The 21,701-nt window shown below is 42.3% G+C and overlaps 1 protein-coding gene across 1 annotated transcript in view; it reads left to right on the plus strand.

Moving 5' to 3' along the window:
* pkd1a (polycystic kidney disease 1a) overlaps window positions 1-21,701 on the plus strand; it is a 93,979-nt gene that overhangs the window by 60,774 nt on the left and 11,504 nt on the right. The window contains exons 25-48 of the mRNA XM_033623395.2: window positions 2,180-2,320; window positions 4,029-4,350; window positions 4,529-4,745; window positions 5,630-5,789; window positions 5,898-6,044; window positions 6,224-6,368; window positions 6,607-6,942; window positions 7,124-7,212; window positions 9,526-9,844; window positions 10,351-10,528; window positions 10,675-10,939; window positions 11,022-11,217; window positions 12,380-12,550; window positions 12,654-12,797; window positions 12,889-13,099; window positions 13,192-13,318; window positions 13,421-13,531; window positions 13,808-13,857; window positions 14,927-15,141; window positions 15,253-15,331; window positions 15,459-15,574; window positions 18,079-18,281; window positions 19,721-19,915; window positions 20,047-20,186. Of these exons, the coding sequence (XP_033479286.2) occupies window positions 2,180-2,320; window positions 4,029-4,350; window positions 4,529-4,745; window positions 5,630-5,789; window positions 5,898-6,044; window positions 6,224-6,368; window positions 6,607-6,942; window positions 7,124-7,212; window positions 9,526-9,844; window positions 10,351-10,528; window positions 10,675-10,939; window positions 11,022-11,217; window positions 12,380-12,550; window positions 12,654-12,797; window positions 12,889-13,099; window positions 13,192-13,318; window positions 13,421-13,531; window positions 13,808-13,857; window positions 14,927-15,141; window positions 15,253-15,331; window positions 15,459-15,574; window positions 18,079-18,281; window positions 19,721-19,915; window positions 20,047-20,186 (4,277 nt within the window). The remainder of the gene's footprint in view (window positions 1-2,179; window positions 2,321-4,028; window positions 4,351-4,528; window positions 4,746-5,629; window positions 5,790-5,897; window positions 6,045-6,223; window positions 6,369-6,606; window positions 6,943-7,123; window positions 7,213-9,525; window positions 9,845-10,350; window positions 10,529-10,674; window positions 10,940-11,021; window positions 11,218-12,379; window positions 12,551-12,653; window positions 12,798-12,888; window positions 13,100-13,191; window positions 13,319-13,420; window positions 13,532-13,807; window positions 13,858-14,926; window positions 15,142-15,252; window positions 15,332-15,458; window positions 15,575-18,078; window positions 18,282-19,720; window positions 19,916-20,046; window positions 20,187-21,701) is intronic.

Genomic DNA, 21,701 nt, shown 5'->3' on the forward strand with positions numbered 1-21,701 from the left:
ATAATTACTATAATCAAGTCAGAACTTTGTCAGTACAACTGGGGGCCCATATTGCAGCAGCGTTAAGTGTTATATTCTCTCAAAATGACCCTGTCACATCCTGTTAGTCAGAGCTATGTGCCTCCTCTGTCTTTTCTCACTATAACATTAACATGTTGAGCACGTTAGAGGTGATTTGTCATCAACCTTTTGCTCACTCTGACTCTGCCCTTGACTACTAGCAGGAGCTCAGGGCACGGGGACTGTCTCTGTAATTTGTGCCACATAGCAATCAGGAGGTGTTCGTGTGTTCAGAGGAAGATGTAGTTTAAGCAGTGGTTGTGTTTGCTTTGGCTGTTGAGTATCAGTGTAGGGATGAGTCACAGCAAGAAAGTTCAGTATTTTTGGCTCCTATTTGGTCATGCCTATTTATATGTACAGTACAGGCCAAAAGTTTGGACACACCTTCTCATTCAATGCGTTTTCTTTATTTTCATGACTATTTACATTGTAGATTCTCACTGAAGGCATCAAAACTATGAATGAACACATGTGGAGTTATGTACTTAACAAAAAAAGGTGAAATAACTGAAAACATGTTTTATATTCTAGTTTCTTCAAAATAGCCACCCTTTGCTCTGATTACTGCTTTGCACACTCTTGGCATTCTCTCCATGAGCTTCAAGAGGTAGTCACCTGAAATGGTTTTCCAACAGTCTTGAAGGAGTTCCCAGAGGTGTTTAGCACTTGTTGGCCCCTTTGCCTTCACTCTGCGGTCCAGCTCACCCCAAACCATCTGGATTGGGTTCAGGTCCGGTGACTGTGGAGGCCAGGTCATCTGCCGCAGCACTCCATCACTCTCCTTCTTGGTCAAATAGCCCTTACACAGCCTGGAGGTGTGTTTGGGGTCATTGTCCTGTTGAAAAATAAATGATCGTCCAACTAAACGCAAACCAGATGGGATGGCATGTCGCTGCAGGATGCTGTGGTAGCCATGCTGCTTCAGTGTGCCTTCAATTTTGAATAAATCCCCAACAGTGTCACCAGCAAAACACCCTCACACCATCACACCTCCTCCTCCATGCTTCACAGTGGGAACCAGGCATGTGGAATCCATCCGTTCACCTTTTCTGCGTCTCACAAAGACACGGCGGTTGGAACCAAAGATCTCAAATTTGGACTCATCAGACCAAAGCACAGATTTCCGCTGGTCTAATGTCCATTCCTTGTGTTTCTTGGCCCAAACAAATCTCTTCTGCTTGTTGCCTCTCCTTAGCAGTGGTTTCCTAGCAGCTATTTGACCATGAAGGCCTGATTCGCACAGTCTCCTCTTAACAGTTGTTCTAGAGATGGGTCTGCTGCTAGAACTCTGTGTGGCATTCATCTGGTCTCTGATCTGAGCTGCTGTTAACTTGCCATTTCTGAGGCTGGTGACTCGGATGAACTTATCCTCAGAAGCAGAGGTGACTCTTGGTCTTCCTTTCCTGGGTCGGTCCTCATGTGTGCCAGTTTCGTTGTAGCGCTTGATGGTTTTTGCGACTCCACTTGGGGACACATTTAAAGTTTTTGCAATTTTCCGGACTGACTGACCTTCATTTCTTAAAGTAATGATGGCCACTGGTTTTTCTTCAGTTAGCTGATTGGTTCTTGCCATAATATGAATTTTAACAGTTGTCCAATAGGGCTTTCGGCTGTGTATTAACCTGACTTCTGCACAACACAACTGATGGTCCCAACCCCATTGATAAAGCAAGAAATTCCACTAATTAACCCTGATAAGGCACACCTGTGAAGTGGAAACCATTTCAGGTGACTACCTCTTGAAGCTCATGGAGAGAATGCCAAGAGTGTGCAAAGCAGTAATCAGAGCAAAGGGTGGCTATTTTGAAGAAACTAGAATATAAAACATGTTTTCAGTTATTTCACCTTTTTTTGTTAAGTACATAACTCCACATGTGTTCATTCATAGTTTTGATGCCTTCAGTGAGAATCTACAATGTAAATAGTCATGAAAATAAAGAAAACGCATTGAATGAGAAGGTGTGTCCAAACTTTTGGCCTGTACTGTAGATAGATAGATAGAGAGATAGAGAGAGAGAGAGAGAGGGAGAGAGAGAGAGAGAGAGAGAGAAAGAGATGCACCCTAGCCAATGTCTGAATTGCTTACATTTGACAGCATTTATGTGTTTGTGTGTGACAGGTGCTCGTACAGAGTGGCCATATTCCCATGGTCTATCTGGAGTGCGTCTCCTGTAAGGCCCAGTCCATCTACGAGGTCAGCCAGAACTCGTATGTCTACCTCAGAGGAACCTGCACCAACTGCCAGGGCTTTCACCGTGGGGTAAACACACACACACACACACACACATAGAGGCACAAGTGCACACTTCGCATCTCAAATTCTCTGTCTAACACCAAAAAGAGGTCACTGCACCACAGAAGCGACAGTGAAATCAACATTTCCAGATCCTTCTCCTCCTCCTGCTCCACCTCTCGTCTTTATTCAGACTTTCCCTGGGATTTGTGATGCAGGCAGCAGTGTGTGGGTGTGAGAATGAGGTCATCGTACGACCGGAGCCAGAGAGAATATGTTTGGTCCTTACTAACACAGGGAAACAATTTGAAAGACAAAACACTTGCTGAGTCACCGGGCCTCAAATTGCACATACCAGCTGACTGCGCTCAGCTGTACTGTAACCTCAGTCACTATTTTATAATTACACTACTTCAAATTCCATACTAGTGGTCATTTTGAATTTGGTACCTTTTCCATTGTCTCACTACATGTAGTTCTCTTAAATACATCAGAGTCAGGTCTGTTGCCAGGTAGGTTTTCACAAACAAGAAAATTTGCTTTGGAGTATTGGTGCTTTACATAAACATTTTAAGAGAATATTAAATTAACAATAAGCAAGTATTGCAAAATCAAGAGACATTTTTTACAAAGCACTTTTCAAAACAAAAGTGTTGAACACATCCTTTAAAGCTGTCTTGTGCAGGGTTGGGGTCATTCAAAAAAAGTAATGTAGTACACATTCCTCGTTACTTTAACGAAAGTAACGAAAAAGTGATTAATTACTTTAGTTTTTTTACTTCCTGTAGAAAGTTATTTGTGACACTACTAGTTACATTAGTTGCATCGACTGAGACAAGTTGTCACCTTAATACCATGTAATGTTATGATTTTAAATTTTTACATATCCCCACATATGAACATAAATCCCTGTCCCTCCTCAAGATAAAACTAAATCAATAAATAATATATAAGCAACTGACCTTCCTAATAGAATTACATGACAGACTTAAAGGAGAAAAGAACATGTTATGAACTGCATTTAATAGTCCAAGCAAACTCAACTGAGAAGCTCATTCACCAAACCATGGCTTTTCAGCATGTATGGTATTTTATTCTCTGTGAGGTGGCCTTGGGTGTTTTGAAAGGCGCCCTATAAATAAAATGTATTATTATTCATTATTAGACGAGTTCAGAGTATTTGACATGTTTATCAGTGAAGCAGTGGTTATACGTCCTCAAGAAGAGTCTTTTGTATCGTTTGTCAGACAACGTGTTCCTCCACAGAGCCCGCACAATACTGACCAGGCTACAGACGTGTGTGATGTGATCTCAGTGATGTGTTACCGCCCCCAACACTGGTCTGATGTCTCATTGTGTGCCTCTCAACCTCAACCTAATTGGCCCTTTTTCATAAACTGCTACCTGAAAAAAAATGCTAAAAGCATTGCTCCCTCCGGGACAGTTACAGCATGGTATCTGATGAATCATTCATTTATGTAATTGGCACTGCCCATCACTGCTGGCTCCTTATTTTTGTAATGAATCAAACACAGTATGACAAACATGAAAACAAATTAAAGAAAGAAACATGACGTTGTCCCTACCTTTAATGAAAGCTTTTAGTCTGCCTTAGTGCTGCTCATGTATTAATGCTTTAATGTTTTTTAATCAGAAATATACTCAAATCAATAAATATTATATAAAGGAAATATAATTCTGTTTTTACTAAAACCTTTCTCTCTTTGCTTCTCAGCGCTGGAGTGCCAGGACGCTGCAGAACGAGATTCTGGTCCTGGACTCCTCCTCCACCACCACAGGGAGCGACGGCATGAACCTGGTGCTGCGGAAGGGTGTCCTACGCCACGAAGATTCCTACGTCTTCACCTTGCATGTGACCGATGGCAGTCTGGATGGGGACGGCGTCGCCTCCATCACTCTGCACCACAATATGCCCCCTGCTGGCGGGGAGTGTCACCTGAGAGGGGGAGGGGACGCGGGAGTGGAGTACGGGGATATCGACGGCGAAGTCTGGAGGTTACGCACGCTGTTGGACAGGGTGCACTTCAACTGCTCAGGTATGAAGGAGAGAGGTGTGGCCTCGCTGCCACACACACCTGACATGCTTACTTTACTCTCATTCTTTTGCCTTAAGTCTGTCCTGTCTAATTAGCAGATTCCTGCCTCCATTACTCATCACTTATTTACCAAGATTGTCATCCTTTCTCTTTGTCTTCCTCACTTCCCTGCCTCCAGGTTACAGTGATTTAGGGGTCTCAGAGACTCCTTTGCTCTACAGTTTGCTGGTGCTGCGCTGCAGAGAAGACCTCTGTGAGGACTTCTGTGTGTACAAAGGCAGCAGCCCAGAGCACTCTGCCTTCCTGCCCCCAGGCTTCAGCTCAGCCCATAACCGTGTAGCCGTATCCATTACAGTGGAGGACCACCAGGGAGCTGCCATCACTGCCCTCAACAAGTAACTACACTTTACTTAGCTGTTTCGCTCAGTTAAGCAGCTGTGAGACCAATTAAATAAGATTCAGGCTTCCACCTTTTATTTTTTACATCCCACGCTACTGTAACTCACTTAGCCTGTGTATTAACTGAAGTTTGTTTGAGAGGTACAGTAAATCCCCACCATCTCTGAGGTTTTTGTTCTGTTGTCTACCCCTGACCTTCCTGTCGAAGTAGAAAAGTAGAATTTCACTACAAAGAGGACCTATGGTGCTCATTTTCAGGTTCATACCTGTGTGTAAGGTTTCTATTAGAATGTGTTTACATGCTTTAATGGTCAAAAACTTTACTTTAAAAACTTTATTTTCCTTATACTGTCTGTGCTGGAACACCTGTATTCACCCTCGGTCTGAGATGCTCTGTTTTAGCGCCTGAAGCCACCCTCTCGAAAAAGCTCTGTCTGCTTTAATTGGCCAGCGTTTCTGGATCTTCTGCATCTGCGCTTTTAGTCTTTCTGCATTGTCATTGCAGTTTAGTGGCACTTTCTATTGCACAAAATCACCAGTATAAGCTTATGAACCAAAATCCTCACAACCAGACATGTTCCAGCAAAAACGTGATCTGAAATTGTGGAGAAATTTACAGTATCTGCAACCAAGTTTATATTTCCCTGACTTTAGCATGTGTCTCCAAAGCTGGATGTTGATCTAACTATTTTTGATATACATGTGTGTCCGAAATTTTTAAAATCTATGCTGTCATTGAAGGTACAATTGTTAGTCCTGTGTTAACTAGCACTTTTTATGAAACCATCAGCAGTGCAGGAGATCATCCAAGTTCACACAAGTATAGCAAAGTTATAAGCCTACATTCAATAACTGCTTTTTGTTTTGTGTTTGTGTCCAGGTCCATCGAAGTTGTGCTGCCAGATCCGCCCCCTGAGTACAACAGCCTTCCCCACTGGCTGTCTGAGCTGACAGACAGCAAACTCAAAAAGCTGCTTGAGCAGGGAGACTCCCAGAGGGTCCGAGAGTTATCGTTGGCTCTGATTACAGTCCTGAATGAGGTAGGGGAGGCCAAGCCAGCCAACATCGATTCATGTATTTATCCTACCAGTTATTTATTAGCTGATAATACATGAATTGTGCTTATACCTTTATTTACCTTCTTCCAGTATGAACAGACCAGGCGGCCGGTGTCCCGAGAGGAGCGCAGTTACCGAGTCAGAGTCCGCAGCAACATCACCAGGGCTCTGACCGCTCTAGACCTGACCACTGTTAACGACATCAAGCAGACCTCCGCTGCTTTGGCTCAGTGCACGGTAAGCAGGATGACAGGATGAGAGGGAGTGAGGTGGGAAGGAAAGGAAAGATGTCAGGGAAAAAAACGGAATAAAGACAGCAGTGTATTTAAAAAAAAAAAAAAAAAAAAGTGCAAAGTATTAGCCAGAAAAGGAGACAGTCATGAAAGCAGTTGAATGATGGATTGTGTGTTCTCCAGGCGGTGAGTCGAGAGTTCATCTGTGAGGAGTGTCAGAACAGCACTCTGAACAAACTTGAGTCCATGCTTGAGATACTGCAAACTGACACCAAGCAGGGCACCGTCACTCCGACTGAGATAGCTGACAACATCCTGAACATCATGGGTAAGAAAGTTTTTTGTGCCTCTGTAAGTGCACGAGTGTTTTGATCTTTTCAGAACAGTGTTGTGTGTGAATGAAAGTAACATTAATTAGGAGCTAGCAGGAAGTCTTTTAATCATGCATGGTTATTGCTAAGTGGAGGGTAATTTATTCTTAGTGCTGTTGCTTATAGCTACTTATAACTTTCCCCCCACCTTTCTTTTTTTCTCAATCTTGTTTCCACCTCCTTCCCACTCTCCAGGTGATCTGATCCATCAGGTCAGCCAGTCAACATCCCAGTCATACCTACAGCCTGCCTACTTGGATTCCCCCTCTCCCCCCTCTGCCTCCTCTTTTGCCTCCTCCGGTGAGGACCAAGTAGGCACCCTGTTTGACCCGTCTCCTTCCTCTCTGGAACCACACCCTCTGCGAGTGGCGGCTAAGGCGTACAGCCTGTCCTCCGTGCTCATGCTGATCCTCATGCACGCCCGGGTGCTCAACGAGGAGCCGCTTGTGCTGAGGGGAGCTGAGATCGCGGCCACAGGAAAACTGGCGGACCCCCAGAGCCTCCTCTGCTACCATGGCAACAACAGTCCAGGTGGGCTTGTGAATTTAGTGTCTCATGAGGTGATGAAAGTTGTGTTTCTGTAAGTGGGCATTTCCATCCCCCAAGAAACTATAAGTTGTACATTATAAACAGTACAGTGAAAAAAGACATGCATGATAACAGTGTTTATCAGTGTTTAATCTTCTCCTCCCCTCTCCTGTTTTATTTCCAGAGTGCCAGCGATTCTCCATCCCCAGGGCATTTAACTACAGTCTTGGCAGAGCTGCTGCAGGAAACAGCATTATGCAGCTGCTCTTTCAGGTAATGAGAAGGAAAAGTGTCAGTCAAGTACAAAATTCTGTGTTAAACTTTCCCTTTGGATCCATGTTAAAGACCTTGGCATTATTAAAAACTGCCTGTGCTAAAGTCTCTCACCAGCACACACATCTTGTTTTGTGTTCCATGTCTTTGTGTTTTACTTTATTAGATATAATTATATAAATTAAATTATATAATTGGTAATGTATAAATGTTAAATCTGAACATTAAATCTATGTGTTTAGAAAATATGCAAATAGCCCACACTGTGTCATTTTTTTCCAACCTTCTTTATATGAAAACCATATCTACCTCCATATGACAAAAGGATACTTTAGCTAGTTTGTCAGCCTCAGTTCCCGCAACTAGGAGACTGTTTCGCCAGGAGGCAAGCAGACAGCAGCTTTGGAGAAAGACCTCCATTTAGCAGCTGTAGCAACACTAATTTAGCCAGCACAAACCCCAGCACCAGAGGTCTGATCCCAGACCTCCCTGACTCTCTGCCACATCAGCAAACTTTCTGTTGCTGCTGTTACACAGGTTCCACCCAGCACTTCGACTCCTGGGGAGTGGGGCAGATTGGTATGCTAGTTGGCTAAAGTATACTTTTATCTTATGGAAATGGACATAGTTTCATCAAAAGTAGGTTGGAAAAATTACAGATGCAGTGTGAGCTATTTGCATATTTTCTAAACATTTAGATTTAACATTAGAGTTACCATTTAACATTTAAATTTTGATTTAATGTTTAGATTGAACATTTAGAGTTTTGATTTAATGTTAAGATTTAACATTTAGATTCAACTTTTAACTCTTAGATTAAACATTTAGATTTAACATTTACATTTTGTCTTAACATTTGGATTCAACATTTAGCTTGAGATTTAACATTAGATTTACCATATAAAATCTAAATTGTTATTTAATGTTTTGATTTAACATTTAGAGTTTAATTTAACATTTAGAGTTAACATTTACATTAAGATTTAACATTTGATATGTAGATTTAGATTTAACATTTAACTTTTTATTTACTTCTATACATATTGTCAAAAATTACATATAGCATTTTGGGGCGTCGGTGGCTTAGTGGTGGAGCAGGCGACCCATGTACGGGGCTGTTGCCGCGGCGGCCTGGGTTCAACTCCGGCCTGTGGCCCTTTGCTGCGTCTCTCCCTCTTTCTCTCCCCCTTTCACACTTCGCTGTCCTGTCAATTAAAGGCAAAAAAATTACATACAGCATTTTGTTTTACATAAATTTCTGTGAGGAAAATTAGCTAAATATATCAAACTAGTCCATACCCACTACACAGTTGCCCAGGTACAGTTCCACATGGTGTGTGTTTGGGATACAGGTCATAGGAAATTGCAGATTAAATAGTCAACTGAACCCATTAAGAAGAGCAATGTATTCAGAGTTTTTGTGAATTTGATAGTACGATTGCTTTATTGAAAGTTTTTAAGCAGTTTTCTGTTGTTATAGCGCCACCCAGTTGCCAATTAGAGTTAAATTTCTCCAGTCACCTTGAGGCGTCCTGTTCTACATATCTACCAAGTTTAGTAAAAATCCATATGGCGGTTAGGCCTAGATAAGAAATTAGCTCTCTAGCGCCCCCATTGTGTTTGATCAGGTCAATAATGGAGGGGTCCCCTCAGATTATGTGTGGTCAAATGGCTACAAAGTTGCGTGGTGATCTGTGAAACTCTTGAGATGTTATACATCTTTATGTGATGAGCCACGCCCTCCGCAATATTCATTGCCTTATAGAAGCTCAGTTTCAGTAAGTTTTCCAACTTTTGCCAACAGGGAACTTTAGATATTGGTCCCTAGATTATGTTCATGCAGACTGGTCAAACTTCCTAGGAAGAGATCAATTTTAAGTGTTTTTCAAAAAATTCAAAATGGCGGACAATCTATATAAACGGAAGTTATGGGTTCTTGAGGCAAATTTGTTCCTCATGAGGAGAGGTATCTCTGTGCAAAGTTTCATGTCTCTACCACATACGGGGCATGAGATATGCCCATTCAAAGTTTGCAATTTCAATCAGTTGCTATAGCGCCCCCCTTTGGCCAATTGATGTAATATTGCTTCGTTTGCATCCTCCCATGACCCTCTACCACTGTGCCAAATTTCACATGGATTGACCAAGTCAATGAGGAGAAAAACGTGGAACAGACAGACGCAGACAGAGTTTTCGTCATTATATAGTAAGATATATCAGCTAGAATATTCGAATGAAATTTTTATATCAGGCGCCTCATACACTATGCTCCTCCTCCTATGATTTTCTCTCCCATCATCCTTTCCTCACCAGGTTGAGTCCAACCCCTTCCCCTTCAACTATGTGGCAAACTACACCGTCTCTACTGAGGTAGCATCCATGGAGTTCCGCACTGAAAATGGCACCCAGATTCCCATCTCTGGACTGGACGATAGTCTCGCCATCACCGTTGCCGTCAACAATGGAAGTAGTGGAGCAGAAGCAGGTCCTGAGGGTCCTGGCACTGGAGGGGTCCCCACAGCTGGAGCGATTAACATCAGCCACTGTGACTCCGTCATCGTCAGTGTCAGCACGGGAAACACCAACAGACAGGCAGGGCTGTTTGTGCAGCTCAACTTCACCTCTCTGGAGGGTGAGTTCTCACATTCGCCACATATTTAATATTATATGATGTATTCGATACAAAAAAACACCCATTAGTTAGGCTTACAATGTTCAGTCAGAGTTTCATCTGTGTGAGGAAGGTATTTAGAAGTTGTAATAGTAGTGTTTTTGTGTTGGACTGCATCATAAAAGAAATGGACCCTTTGTTGCCTCCTCATTTTTATTATTCTCACTTTCATTGTTTGTTCTGTTGGAATGTGTCCAAGAAACTGTGATGCTGCAATTTTCTCTCAGGGATCAATAAAGAACCACTCTGTGTTGTTTTGGCACCCTTTGCAGCGTGAGAAAGGCTTTGTGTATTCTGAATGAGCGTGCCAACATATTGCTTTTATATATGCCAAATTACATGCTATCTATAGATGCATCAACATGACAGGTACAGAGAGGTTTAATAGAAATACTGTTTTATATTTTTATTTGTGATGGCACTGACCCAGTTTCATTCTTGTCATTGTTTTTCCTTTCCGCCTCCAGATGCCAAGGAGAAGTATAAAAGAGAAGGGGACATGGAGGAGCCATACATCACAGCCTACCTTCATTCACATGACAAACCCAATGAGTTCAACTGCACAGACAAGAAACGCATCACACTCAGTATGACCACGGGGCAAGATCTCGATCACAAGAAATACACCTTCTTCCTGTCGCCAGAGTAAGAGCTCTTGATCATCCACTACCATGTGATATGATGTATACTAATTATTTATTTTTGTTTTCAACAAGAAGCTGTCAGGTTACCAAGCAGGTACTTTAGTTTCTGTACAATTCTATCACAACCCTCTGTCCTGTGTTGCGCAGGTCGTACGACACCACTCTGGACTACTTTATCAACGTGAGCACGCCCTGCAGCCCCAGCTCTCAGCCTGTAGGTGTTCATCTGGAGGTCGGCGTGTTTGCCTCTCTGTGTCAGTACTTCAGTGAGAGTGAGAAGCAGTGGCGCACAGATGGCATGGTGCCCCTGGCAGAAACCAACGCCAGCAGAGCTGTTTGTCGCACCAGACACCTCACAGCCTTTGCTGCAGGCCTGTTTGTACCAGCCAACGCCATCACCTTTAAAGTGCCAGTCAGTATCACAAAAAACAAACACTTTTTGTTCCCATGCAACACGTTGGCAGACACCTTAAACCATTTTTGTTTTCCCTCAGGAGCGTTCTGGTGCACCAAACCTGGTTGTGCTGTTGGTGTGTGTATTGGGCGTACTGAGCTATGTTGTGGCAGCAGCCATTTTGCACAAGTTGGACCAGCTGGATCTCCGCCGGGCTGGTGTGGTTCCACTGTGTGGCCGAGACGGACTCTTCAAGTATGAGGTCCAGGTCAAGACTGGCTGGAGCCGAGGGGCAGGTGGGTCACTTTTAGACATCTGTCAGCAGCGGTGGGTAGTTATGTGTTACATTTACTCTGTTACATGCATTTGAGTCTTTTATCTTTTGATAAACTATATTGCTAACAGCCAAAATATACAGTAGCTACATGACGTGTGCCACCGCATGCAGGTAGCAGGGCACATTTATTATATTATATTCAACTGAAGTTGCTACGCTGGCCATGAAAGCTATGTTTGCAGCTCCTCAGCGCTCTGTCATGTAGAAACTGCATATAATAAATGAGTTCAATCTGTTTAAAAATTAATACCTCATTAGTACCAGAGGCAATACGAAGCAGCAGAGCAACCTTGTGCCTTTTTTACATTTCACATTAATAAAATAAACCAGTCAAATCATTGCATCCTGAAAACGATACAGTTAATTATATTCAGCACCAGCTCATATAGCCTATACGCTTACAAACCCTGCATAACCAACTACAGTATCACTTGGGAAAACTCAGTACATACGCAATGAAGCTGGCAAGCAACCACACGCTGCAAAGATGAATTCTGTGTTTCATCCTACACGTCATGTAGGGTTTTTCACCCTACATGACGTGTTGCATCTGTGCCCTATGTATTTCAACTGTAAGAGTAGTTGTTTCACAGAATACACAGAAATATATGCACCCTCAATCTGCTACATTGGGCCACACACTTCTCACTGCTTTAACTGGAACATTAAGCTATAAATAATTTTCATATTCAGCTGAGCTCACGCACGCAACAGCAACTGTCCAACAGTGAGAGGTAAGAAAGCCTACAAGCCAATCACAGCACTGCGGATGAAAGGGAGGTTTATGTTTTGGACACTGAAAGCAAGTACACACACACGATACAGACTCAATTAATTAATATTAAACACCGTGAATATGACAAACTAGGGGGAGGTAGAGGGAGACAGAGAGCATGTATGACAAAGAAATTAAAGAGTTTATGAAATACGTAAGTGTATCTTTCTTTTATCAAGTGTAGTTTCTATACAAAAACAATTTGTTGTCAGGTCAGTGCCTTAATTATTTGTAAAGTAAAAACTACATTACTTCATATTAAGTATGTTGGTCAAAGGGAGAGTCGCTGCAGAGTTCAGAGTTTGTTGGAATGGCTGATACAGTGTTCCTCTCTCTGTCCCTTCAGGCACCACGGCTCATGTAGGAATCAGTCTGTACGGACGTGAGAGCCGCAGCGGACATCGCCATCTCGACAGCAGAGGAGCTTTCACACGCAACGCTCTCGACATCTTTCATATTGCCACGGATACCAGCCTGGGCAGTGTCTGGAAAATACGAATTTGGCATGACAACAAGGGTACTGATTCACATGCGCGCACACAACAGCAATCACACAGACTTGAACCAGCTGGTATTTGAACGACTCTCTTGTAAACATGATTTTTTTTAACCTCCCTCAGGTCTGTCCCCGGCATGGATGCTGCAGTACGTCTTGGTCAAAGACTTGCAGACAGGGAGCAGCTACTACTTCCTGGTTGAGGAGTGGCTGTCAGTGGACAATGAGAGGACTGATGGACGGGTAGAGATTGAGGTGGAGGCCTCAGGTAAGACACTGCAACCAAATCATCCGTAATAAGCGTCTGCTATATGCAGCAGCTTTGCTTACTCCATCTTGTTTCTTCCTGGTACCTTCAGAGGAGGCCGTGCTTCGTCAGTTGCCCCGCAGACTGCGATGTGAGCTGCAGCGGGCGCTTTGTGAGAGTCATCTGTGGCTATCGCTGTGGGAGAGACCCCCCCGCAGCCCGTTCACCCGCCTGCAGAGAGCCACGTGCTGCGCTCTGTTACTGCAGCTCTTTATATTTGCCAACACACTGTGGTATGGCATTGTGGTGAACAAAAGATACAGGTATAGGATTTTTTTCTTTTCAGTCTACCTGTCTTTGTGTCCACATGACAAAAGGTGATGTTCCTACATTTCAATGCCATCCTGTCTTGCAGCCCACAGCCTGTGTCAAGGTATTCTTCACTGAATGGCGAGACAGTGGCAGCAGGCATGGTGACTTGTCTGATTGTCTACCCTCTCTACCTGCTTGTCTTCACGCTCTTTAGAATGAGCCGCAGCAAGGTAACACAAACCTGCGCAAAACGGTAACATGATCAGGGTTTTTGGTACCATCAATCAGCCAAACATGAAGCTGAATATTTTGTGTCTGTGTGTGAACATTAGTGCGTCTCCGTGGAGCAGGTGCCGCCGCAAGTGGATCAGGAGTCGGTGGAGATTGACGACTTCCTGGATGACTCCATGGCTGGAAGTTCTTTCCTCTTTTTTAATGGCGAGGTAGAGTCTCATGGGGAGGGGCTGGAATGTAGAATTAAATCATGCCTGATAGGGTTAGCTGAGATGCCTTAATGTATTTTTTACTTCATTGAAGAATCAATATAAAATTGATATAGATCCCATGTTTTTTTCATTCTAGTTACTGTTTAAGAAAAAAGACACAGTGCCATCAAGGAAGGAAAAATGTTATGCTTGTCCCTTGTGAGATCATTAGTGTATGTCTCTGTCTTTGTCTTCACTCGATCCATCTATCATCCACCCCTCTCCGTCTCTTAGACCAACTCAGAAGAAACCAATGTGGATTTGCCCACTCCATCAACCAAAAGGTGAGTTACTCTGTTGCCATGACAGTACATTTAGATAATGCAGGGCTTCACTTATTGGAAGACAAATGTGAAGCGTAATTGCCAGCTGTCAGATGAAGTGGGGATTAGAGGGAATACAAGAATAATGTGCATAAAGAGTAAAAAGAAAAGTGGAAAATGGTTAGTGATTTAGAGTATTGTGCTCTAGAAGACACAGAAAAGATCAAAAATATTTTTAAACTGGCCTTTCTTAGATGTCAAATGAGCAAAGTGATTCATCTCTTGTCACAAAACAGCTATAAATTCAAAAGCCATAATTTTTCCCAGCACTTAGTCTAGTGTTATTTATAATTGTCCTCTGGGAAACATGATTGTTTTGTTAAGTTTTACCAGCGACAGAGAAGAATGTTGTGCTGAAGTCGCACAGAGAACACGTTTTAACAGCTGGAGACGCTTTTTAGTAATAGTTTTTAATGAGAATGAAGCTTTTTGCTTGAGTTGTTTGCTTTTCGATGCGCTCTAAGTGCCTGGCGTTTTTGCCGGAGTGCTCTGAACACCTTGAGTTGAAAAAAACTTCAACACAGAGCAAAAATACGCCTCACATCATCTCTTTTCTCATTGTCCAATCGGATGATTTGAGAGCCAGGTCTTCTCTGGTGGTCACGACAACAACTTTACAGTTGGTAAACAGTGGAGAAGAAACTGGTGGTATCGGTTGCTGGATACCCAGAGCTGTACATCCAACAATAGACAGCAGTTTGTCAAACTGCTCCGAGTCATCCTAAAATATGTCTGGAAACAGCCATCATCGAGGCGAAGCTCCTGGACCAACTGGTGGTACTCTCCATGATCCACCCTCTTTTTTAGGGTCTCATGTACCCACACAATTCTAGATCTAGATTCTGTCAAATAAATAAAATAAATAAAAGAGCGGTAGATTGTTTACACGGGATAATTAGAAGAAGCGTTTTTTTCCACTAGTGGCATTCTATTAAATAAAAGGCAGTGTGGTGCGCCTCAAGTTTTCAATCTGCAAAATGCTCTCTGTGTGATGAGGGTCTTAACAAGCATCTCCTGCTGTCTGTTTCAGTGGGGAAAGTTGGTGCATGGCAGAGGAGGAGCTGGAGGACAGGGACTGGCCGGAGCTGTTGAGTGATGTGTCTGTGGTGGGAGGGGCGGGCCACGGGGCAGGGCTGCCCAGGCTGAAGAGGGGTCAGGGGAGCAGGCACCTGGGTGTCGACATGAACTTTAACCCTGAGGACGAGGAGGGGACTGAACAACGCAACAAATACTTCACCTCCTCAGGTAACCAAAGCAGGGGGGCTTTCAGACCTGTTATTCAGCTTATTGAGCATATAAAGCATGTGGTTGTATTATTACACTGTCTGAAGTCCAAGCTGTTGGTTTCTCTCACAGACGAGGATCTGATCAAACACATCCTGGCAGATGGACAGAACTTTTTTCCTCAGGCAGATGAAAGTGAGATGGCTGACCTGTAAGTCTGATCTCCTGAAGTAAATGGATTCACTTGCTTTACTTGGAATGTTTGTGCATTTGCTTGAGTTTAATTAATCATTATATTTATTGTTTCCATTGCCTGTTTGTGTGTGTGTGTGTGCCAGGTCGAGCATTTTAGGAGATAAGACTGAAGTGATTCTCCTCCAGAAGCTGAATGAGCCTCTCCCTCTGGAATCTGTGAGAAGAGACCCACCAAAAACTGCTTTCACCTCAAATACAGGTGTGTGTGTATGTGTATATGATTGTCAATCAAAAGTGCGCTTCCCTCCATGTAACTAGCACCCAAATCTCCCTGCTCATCTCTCAAGCTCAGATTTCCTGGATGATGCGTTTTGTGTCATCCAGCGGATTTTTGCTGGCTCAAGGGCTGTTGCTAGAACTACAGATTGTACTTGTTTTCATATGCCTGCCACCACGGACATAGAGAGTATAAAAGTATATTAAAGTAGTATAGAAGAAGTCAAAAGAGAGAGCAGCCCCTGTTTCTCTTTCTCTCATAGTCAGCCCAAACTCCAATCAAACAGTAAAACTAGGCAGTGCTGATCAAACATAAACCAAGATTCTGCTGTATTTCTTGCCTAAAATGTTTTCAATAACATCTTTTAGTGCACTGTTTGGCTGTAATTCGAGAACTTGTTCAAAGATTCAAGAACTTTATTGTCATTATGCAGACATAAAACATTTTCGAATGTGTTATCCTCAATGGTGCATACTATTAAATAGAAAAACTTCACACATATTTAGGAAGTGGGCGCCATACTGTTTTCTCTATTGTGAAAATGAAGGCTCGACATACTGAGATCAAGCAGTAAAACAAGGCATTGCTGATCAAATGTAAACCAACATTCTGTTACTGCGTTGCCTAAAATGTCTCCAGAAACATATCATATCTTGATGTTTAACTGTAGAACAAGATCGTTTTTATACTAGCTGGGTGCCATATTGTTTACGGACAGGCAACTCAGATTACGTCACCAGCCGGAGCATTAATTGTAGGTTTTCTACATACTGAGCAAAAGCAAATGCCACAGCCTTTTTCCCTAGTCATGTAGCACCAAATTCAAAAGTATTTGTGTCTTATTACAGCATAGACAGCCCTAGTGTTGGGGAAAAAACATCTTTACGGCAGTGAAATACGTTAAGAAGTCTCTAAAGAGCCAATTTAGAGTGAAAAATTATTTGCAAAGTGCAAAGAATGAGGCATATTTATAAAGAGAATAACATCCTACATACTGTGAAGTGTAAGTGTAACATTTAATAACTCTCAAATGATCATATAATTATTCACATGTATGCTCAGAGCAGGAAGAACCAGACACAAGGATCAACTGTAAATCTTTCATATTGTTCATGCTTTAAAGAAACCATCACATTAAACTCACATTTTACAATAATATTTGAATAGAGATTAAATAATGGGATGCTGGCTGGATTGGAAAGAAAAATAAAACCAAACCCAAAGTGGAGAAAAAATTCTATTGCTGGTCCATGAGCTGTTTCATTGAAAACATATGACGAGGCTCATTTTGTAACAGATCTTACGTAACACGTGTAAGTTGTAAAGATTTAAGGAAAGGGACTGGAAACAAAATCAATGCCAGGTTTTATTTTTATTGTTTGCACCCCTGATAAATGAAAACAAAAACATGTTACCAAATGTTTAAGTCAAAGGCAAATAGTAAAACATATTGCCTCACATTGTGACCAATGGAATCTTGTACAATCACACAGAGACTTGGTTCTCAGTTTAATTTAGGAGCATTTTCACATTAAAAAAAGGATAAATAACTTTTATTCAAAGAGTAAAATCTGTGGATTTTTTGTTTTATCTTTAACTTGATTCCAAAATGTCCCTTTTAGCTGTTTCATAAATACTGTACGCCTATATTGTCCTCGTGATAATGGTCCTGTTGTCGATTGTAAATTGAATGCAGGGGCAAAATTACATGAAATCTTAAATACCATCACAACAACATAGTCCTTGTAAAGGATCTCCTAATAAGACTTTAAAGGGCATCTGACAGTCATTTTCCTCATAGATCAATTATCTACAAACTGTTCTGCTTTTGCTCTTGACACGGAACACATAAATCACCCCTGATTTTTAGGATAAGACTTGTAACTGTCGTTCTTTAAAGAGCAAAGATTGATCGTTACTTTTAAAAAAGAAAGATGAGTAAGTTGGGTTTACTTTCATTCAGTAATGAGCCCAGTGCTGGCGGCTGAGTGTCTAAGCCATTATAGCTGTGTTTTGATGTGAAACCAGAGTATATACATCATGCCTTCATTTTGCTGCCTGAATGTTTAATAAGCAAAACAAGTCCTGTGTTGTCAGAGAAAAGAGTAAATGGCACTGAGGCACTGGATCCAAAGTCCTGACAGCATGATTTAATCTTCTTTGGGGAACTTTGTTAGTGACTGTGTTCGTTGAGTGGACTTTGGAGTCCTTGTGGGTAAAGAAAGTTTGTAAGAACACACTTCCTTTTGTGAAGTGTGAAAAACCTTCAAATATTTATCAGCCTAGGTTATTAAAAATGCACATTCCTAACATCTAAACTGTTGAGGAACTGTTGAGAAATAATAAGCTCTCAGAGGTCTCCTGCTTTCTGTCTTCTATCTGCTTTGTCTTATCTCTGAGACCTTCATGTCCTCTCTGTTCCTCTTTCTACACTACTCTGTTTTACAACTTTTTTTAAATTTATTTATGTATTTTTTACTATCCAGTTGTGACAGACGTGTGTCGTCCAAGACGGTTTCCTCCCTGGTGTGGACGTGCAGCCCTGTGGGGCAGCTGGGCAGGGATCGCTCTGGCCAATGGCGTTTCGATATGGGCTGGCCACGGGTTCAGTGACAACATGGCCATGATGTGGCTCATCTCCTGTTTTGCCAGTTTCCTGTGTTCCTGCCTGCTGTTGGAGCCAATCAAGGTAAACACACAGAAACACACATTTATTCTCAGAGATGCTGGTTTACCTCACACACACATGCTCTTTTCTACATTCACATACATGATGTGAATGTAGATGTTGTTTTTATTTGTTTTAAGAGGAGAGAATTTTTCAACTTTTCCCCATAGTGTTTCCCTGTGGTATTATTGTAGTGCAGCTCAAAAAGACAACCTGATTGCTTTCTGTTTTTCTCAGAGCCCAGCAACACCCACAGTTTCCACAGTTACTTCACACCATTCCCACTACTGGGAATAGTAACTGCAAGAAACTTCAACTGTTACTTATCGGTAACTGGGCATATCTACTGATAGCTACCGGGGAAAACAAAGTGCAATTCTCTCTCTGGTTTGATTGCGCAATGATCGACACACTTTCTTTGTGCCGTGCTGTATATCAGGCCTTCATTTTCCCATTAGGTTGTACCTGATGGCAGACAGAATTGCAGAGTAAAAGCAAGGCGTAATGAGAACCAGTCTTAACGGATATGGTGTCATAATTTTATAGTCATTACATTGTGCAATCAACGTTTATTTCATAACAAGTTAAAGCAAAAAACATAATCATTCATTCATTTTCCGTAACCGCTTATCCTGTTAGGGGTTGCGGGGGGGCTGGAGCCTATCCCACCTGACACTGGACGAGAAGCAGGGTACACCCTGGACAGGTCACCAGACTATCACAGGGCTGACACATAGAGACAGACAACCATTCACACTCACACCTACGGGCAATTTAGAGTCACCAATTAACCTGCATGTCTTTGGACTGTGGGAGGAAGCCGGAGTACCCAGAGAAAACCCACGCTGACACAGGGAGAACATGCAAACTCCACACAGAGGGACTCCTCTTGATGTTAGGTGACAATGCTAACCACTACACTACCGTGCCACCTGCAGTAGTCAAGATTTTTATATTAACAACACATCAAATGACTGAGTAATTTGAAAGATCTCTTGTAGTGAAGAACCCACAGAGAATTATCACCAGACTCTGCAGTTCCTCTCAGCTCTACTGAGCTTTTCAGCTTCTTCCAGCTCATTGTTTTGGTCTTACGACCTGCAACAAGTTTTGGTTCACTCTCAACCACTCTCATCAACCACATTTTCAGCCTCTGAAGGAAGCTTATTTCAGCCAAGAGGTTCTGAGCTTTCAAATGTTCTTGACCTTTTCAGACACCTTTACAGACAAAGGTAGCAACTAGTGGGTGAATACACAGCTGAAGATCGAGATAAAATGTGCTGACTTCAAGTTGTAAAAAGGCCTGTTTTTCTTTGCTCCTGAAAAGCTGGAGTTTACTGCTCACACCTTAATGTTCTTTTGGTTGAATTCCTGGGTCGAGTAAATTCAACAACCTCTTGACTTTTGAAAGACTTTCCCAACATAACAGCTCTGTGCTCCCTCCGTCCTCTGCCCCACAGGTGCTGTGTGAGGCAGTTTACTATGCATTGTGTGTGCTTCGCCTGCGTCCAGAGGACCAGGATGTGCTGGTGGAGTTCCCCCGTGTGGAGAGAGTGGTCCAACGGGTCCCCAGGGTGAGACCGCCTCAGGGCTTCGCTCTGTCTCAGGCTCGACACCAGGCCCGCAAAGTCCACATGCTGCACACCATGCTGAAGGTGAGTTGGAAAGAGAGACGTGCAAGGTTAGAGCGATGATGCTGGAGACTGTCTATGTGTCTTTACCGTGCTGTCGACATTTAGAGCTCCATTTCTCATTTGTTAACAGAATTGTTGCTTTTTATTTTCAGAATTTCCTGGTTTACATGTTTTTCCTGTTGGTGGTTTTGCTTCTCAACTACTCGGACTCGGCCAAAGACACACACAGCTTGAGACTGCGCACTCAGCTGCAGCGAGCACTACACACACCTGAGTACCACAACATCAGCAGGTACAAACACACACACACACACACACACACACACACACACAAACTTCAATAATGTGAATCATCTTTTGAAAAATGTCAACCTTTTATTTATTTGTTCCATTGAGATTGAGGCATTTCATTTTACAAAGGTGACCTTCTGTGGGTCTGTCTTGTGTGAAGTGTGTTTCTCTTGTGTGCTCCTGCGACTGGATGCGTCGTTCTCCTTAAACCCAAAGAGAACAAGAGGGGAAACATTTGCTCAGACAGACTGTGTCCACATCTTTTGTGTGTTCAACGTAGAGCAGATCCTTGGTGCAGTAGCACATCTACCTATAGGTGACATAGGCAGCCAAGGGTGCCAAGGAGCCCCCACCCCTCCACCCCCTGTAAAAAAAACATACACATAGATATAACATACCACCTGTAGTACTGGTAATGCAGTTCACCTTGATGAGTCATCATCACAGTATGATGCTAGAGCATTGATGGGTATGGTAAAGAGGAGTGTACGTGGAGAACATTAAGGTAACATAAAATGATAATTTTATACGTTTATTCGTGTTGATTTCCAATAAGCTCTTGTTCTTGTTTGTAATAAATAAATAAATATAAAAGTAGGGATGCACTGATTTATCAGCAGCACATTGGTATTGACTAATATTTGCCTTGTTGACTGATGTTTTTCCGTTGTGTCACGACATTTTTGTGCAGGCTAAAAAGCAGGACTCAAGATTAACAGTGTCCCGTCATCCCAAAACAATAAAAAACGTATTTGGGACAAAAAGAGATCTTCCCTAAGGCACCATTGGGACTAAAGGACACAGTAACCTTGATACCCATGCGTTGAGGGGGTGCACCCTTTTGTTTCCCTGTTAAACTTTTACATGGTGATCGACAATCCCTGTAAAAATTAGCAGGAGGAGAGCTAGTTAAAGTACGCTGTTAGTAGCTGGTGGTCGCAAATAACCACTGACGGAGGTTGCCTTGAGTTTCATTATGATGTGCTGAAGCTCTATTCAGTAAAAATGACTATTGGGTGAAGGTAAATTATAAAGTCCTCACAATATGTTCAAATGTAGTCTTGTAAAATGTCATTTTTGGCAAGAAACTCAAATCAATACAGCCATTTGAAGCAGAACTTTGTTGTTGTTTCCACAGCATTATAAAATAGATATTCCAGAGGGAACTATGACATTTTATTTATAGTAAAAGGCTTTTGAAGCAGTTGTTTTTTTCATGTTTTTCTTGTGAAAGGTCATTTTAAAAGTGGTTTTATAAATTTGTGCTCATTCAAAGGCTGTGTAATGGAGAGCTGAATAACTTGAAAACAGTTATTTATTTGTAGTGTGGATTTCTTTGTTCCCCTGGCACAAAAGGAAGAATAAACAACAAAGAAACATCAGTAGGGGGGAGGGGGGGTACTCAGTACATGCACACAAACACGCTGTAAGATGTTGTCAGCAAATGTTGATCCAACATTGTGACCACACTGTAATTTAGCATATGACAAACACAAAAGATGTATGAATATATTCA

Source organism: Epinephelus lanceolatus, chromosome 3 (genome assembly GCF_041903045.1).
Source record: "Epinephelus lanceolatus isolate andai-2023 chromosome 3, ASM4190304v1, whole genome shotgun sequence".
Classification (NCBI taxonomy): Eukaryota; Metazoa; Chordata; class Actinopteri; order Perciformes; family Serranidae; genus Epinephelus; species Epinephelus lanceolatus.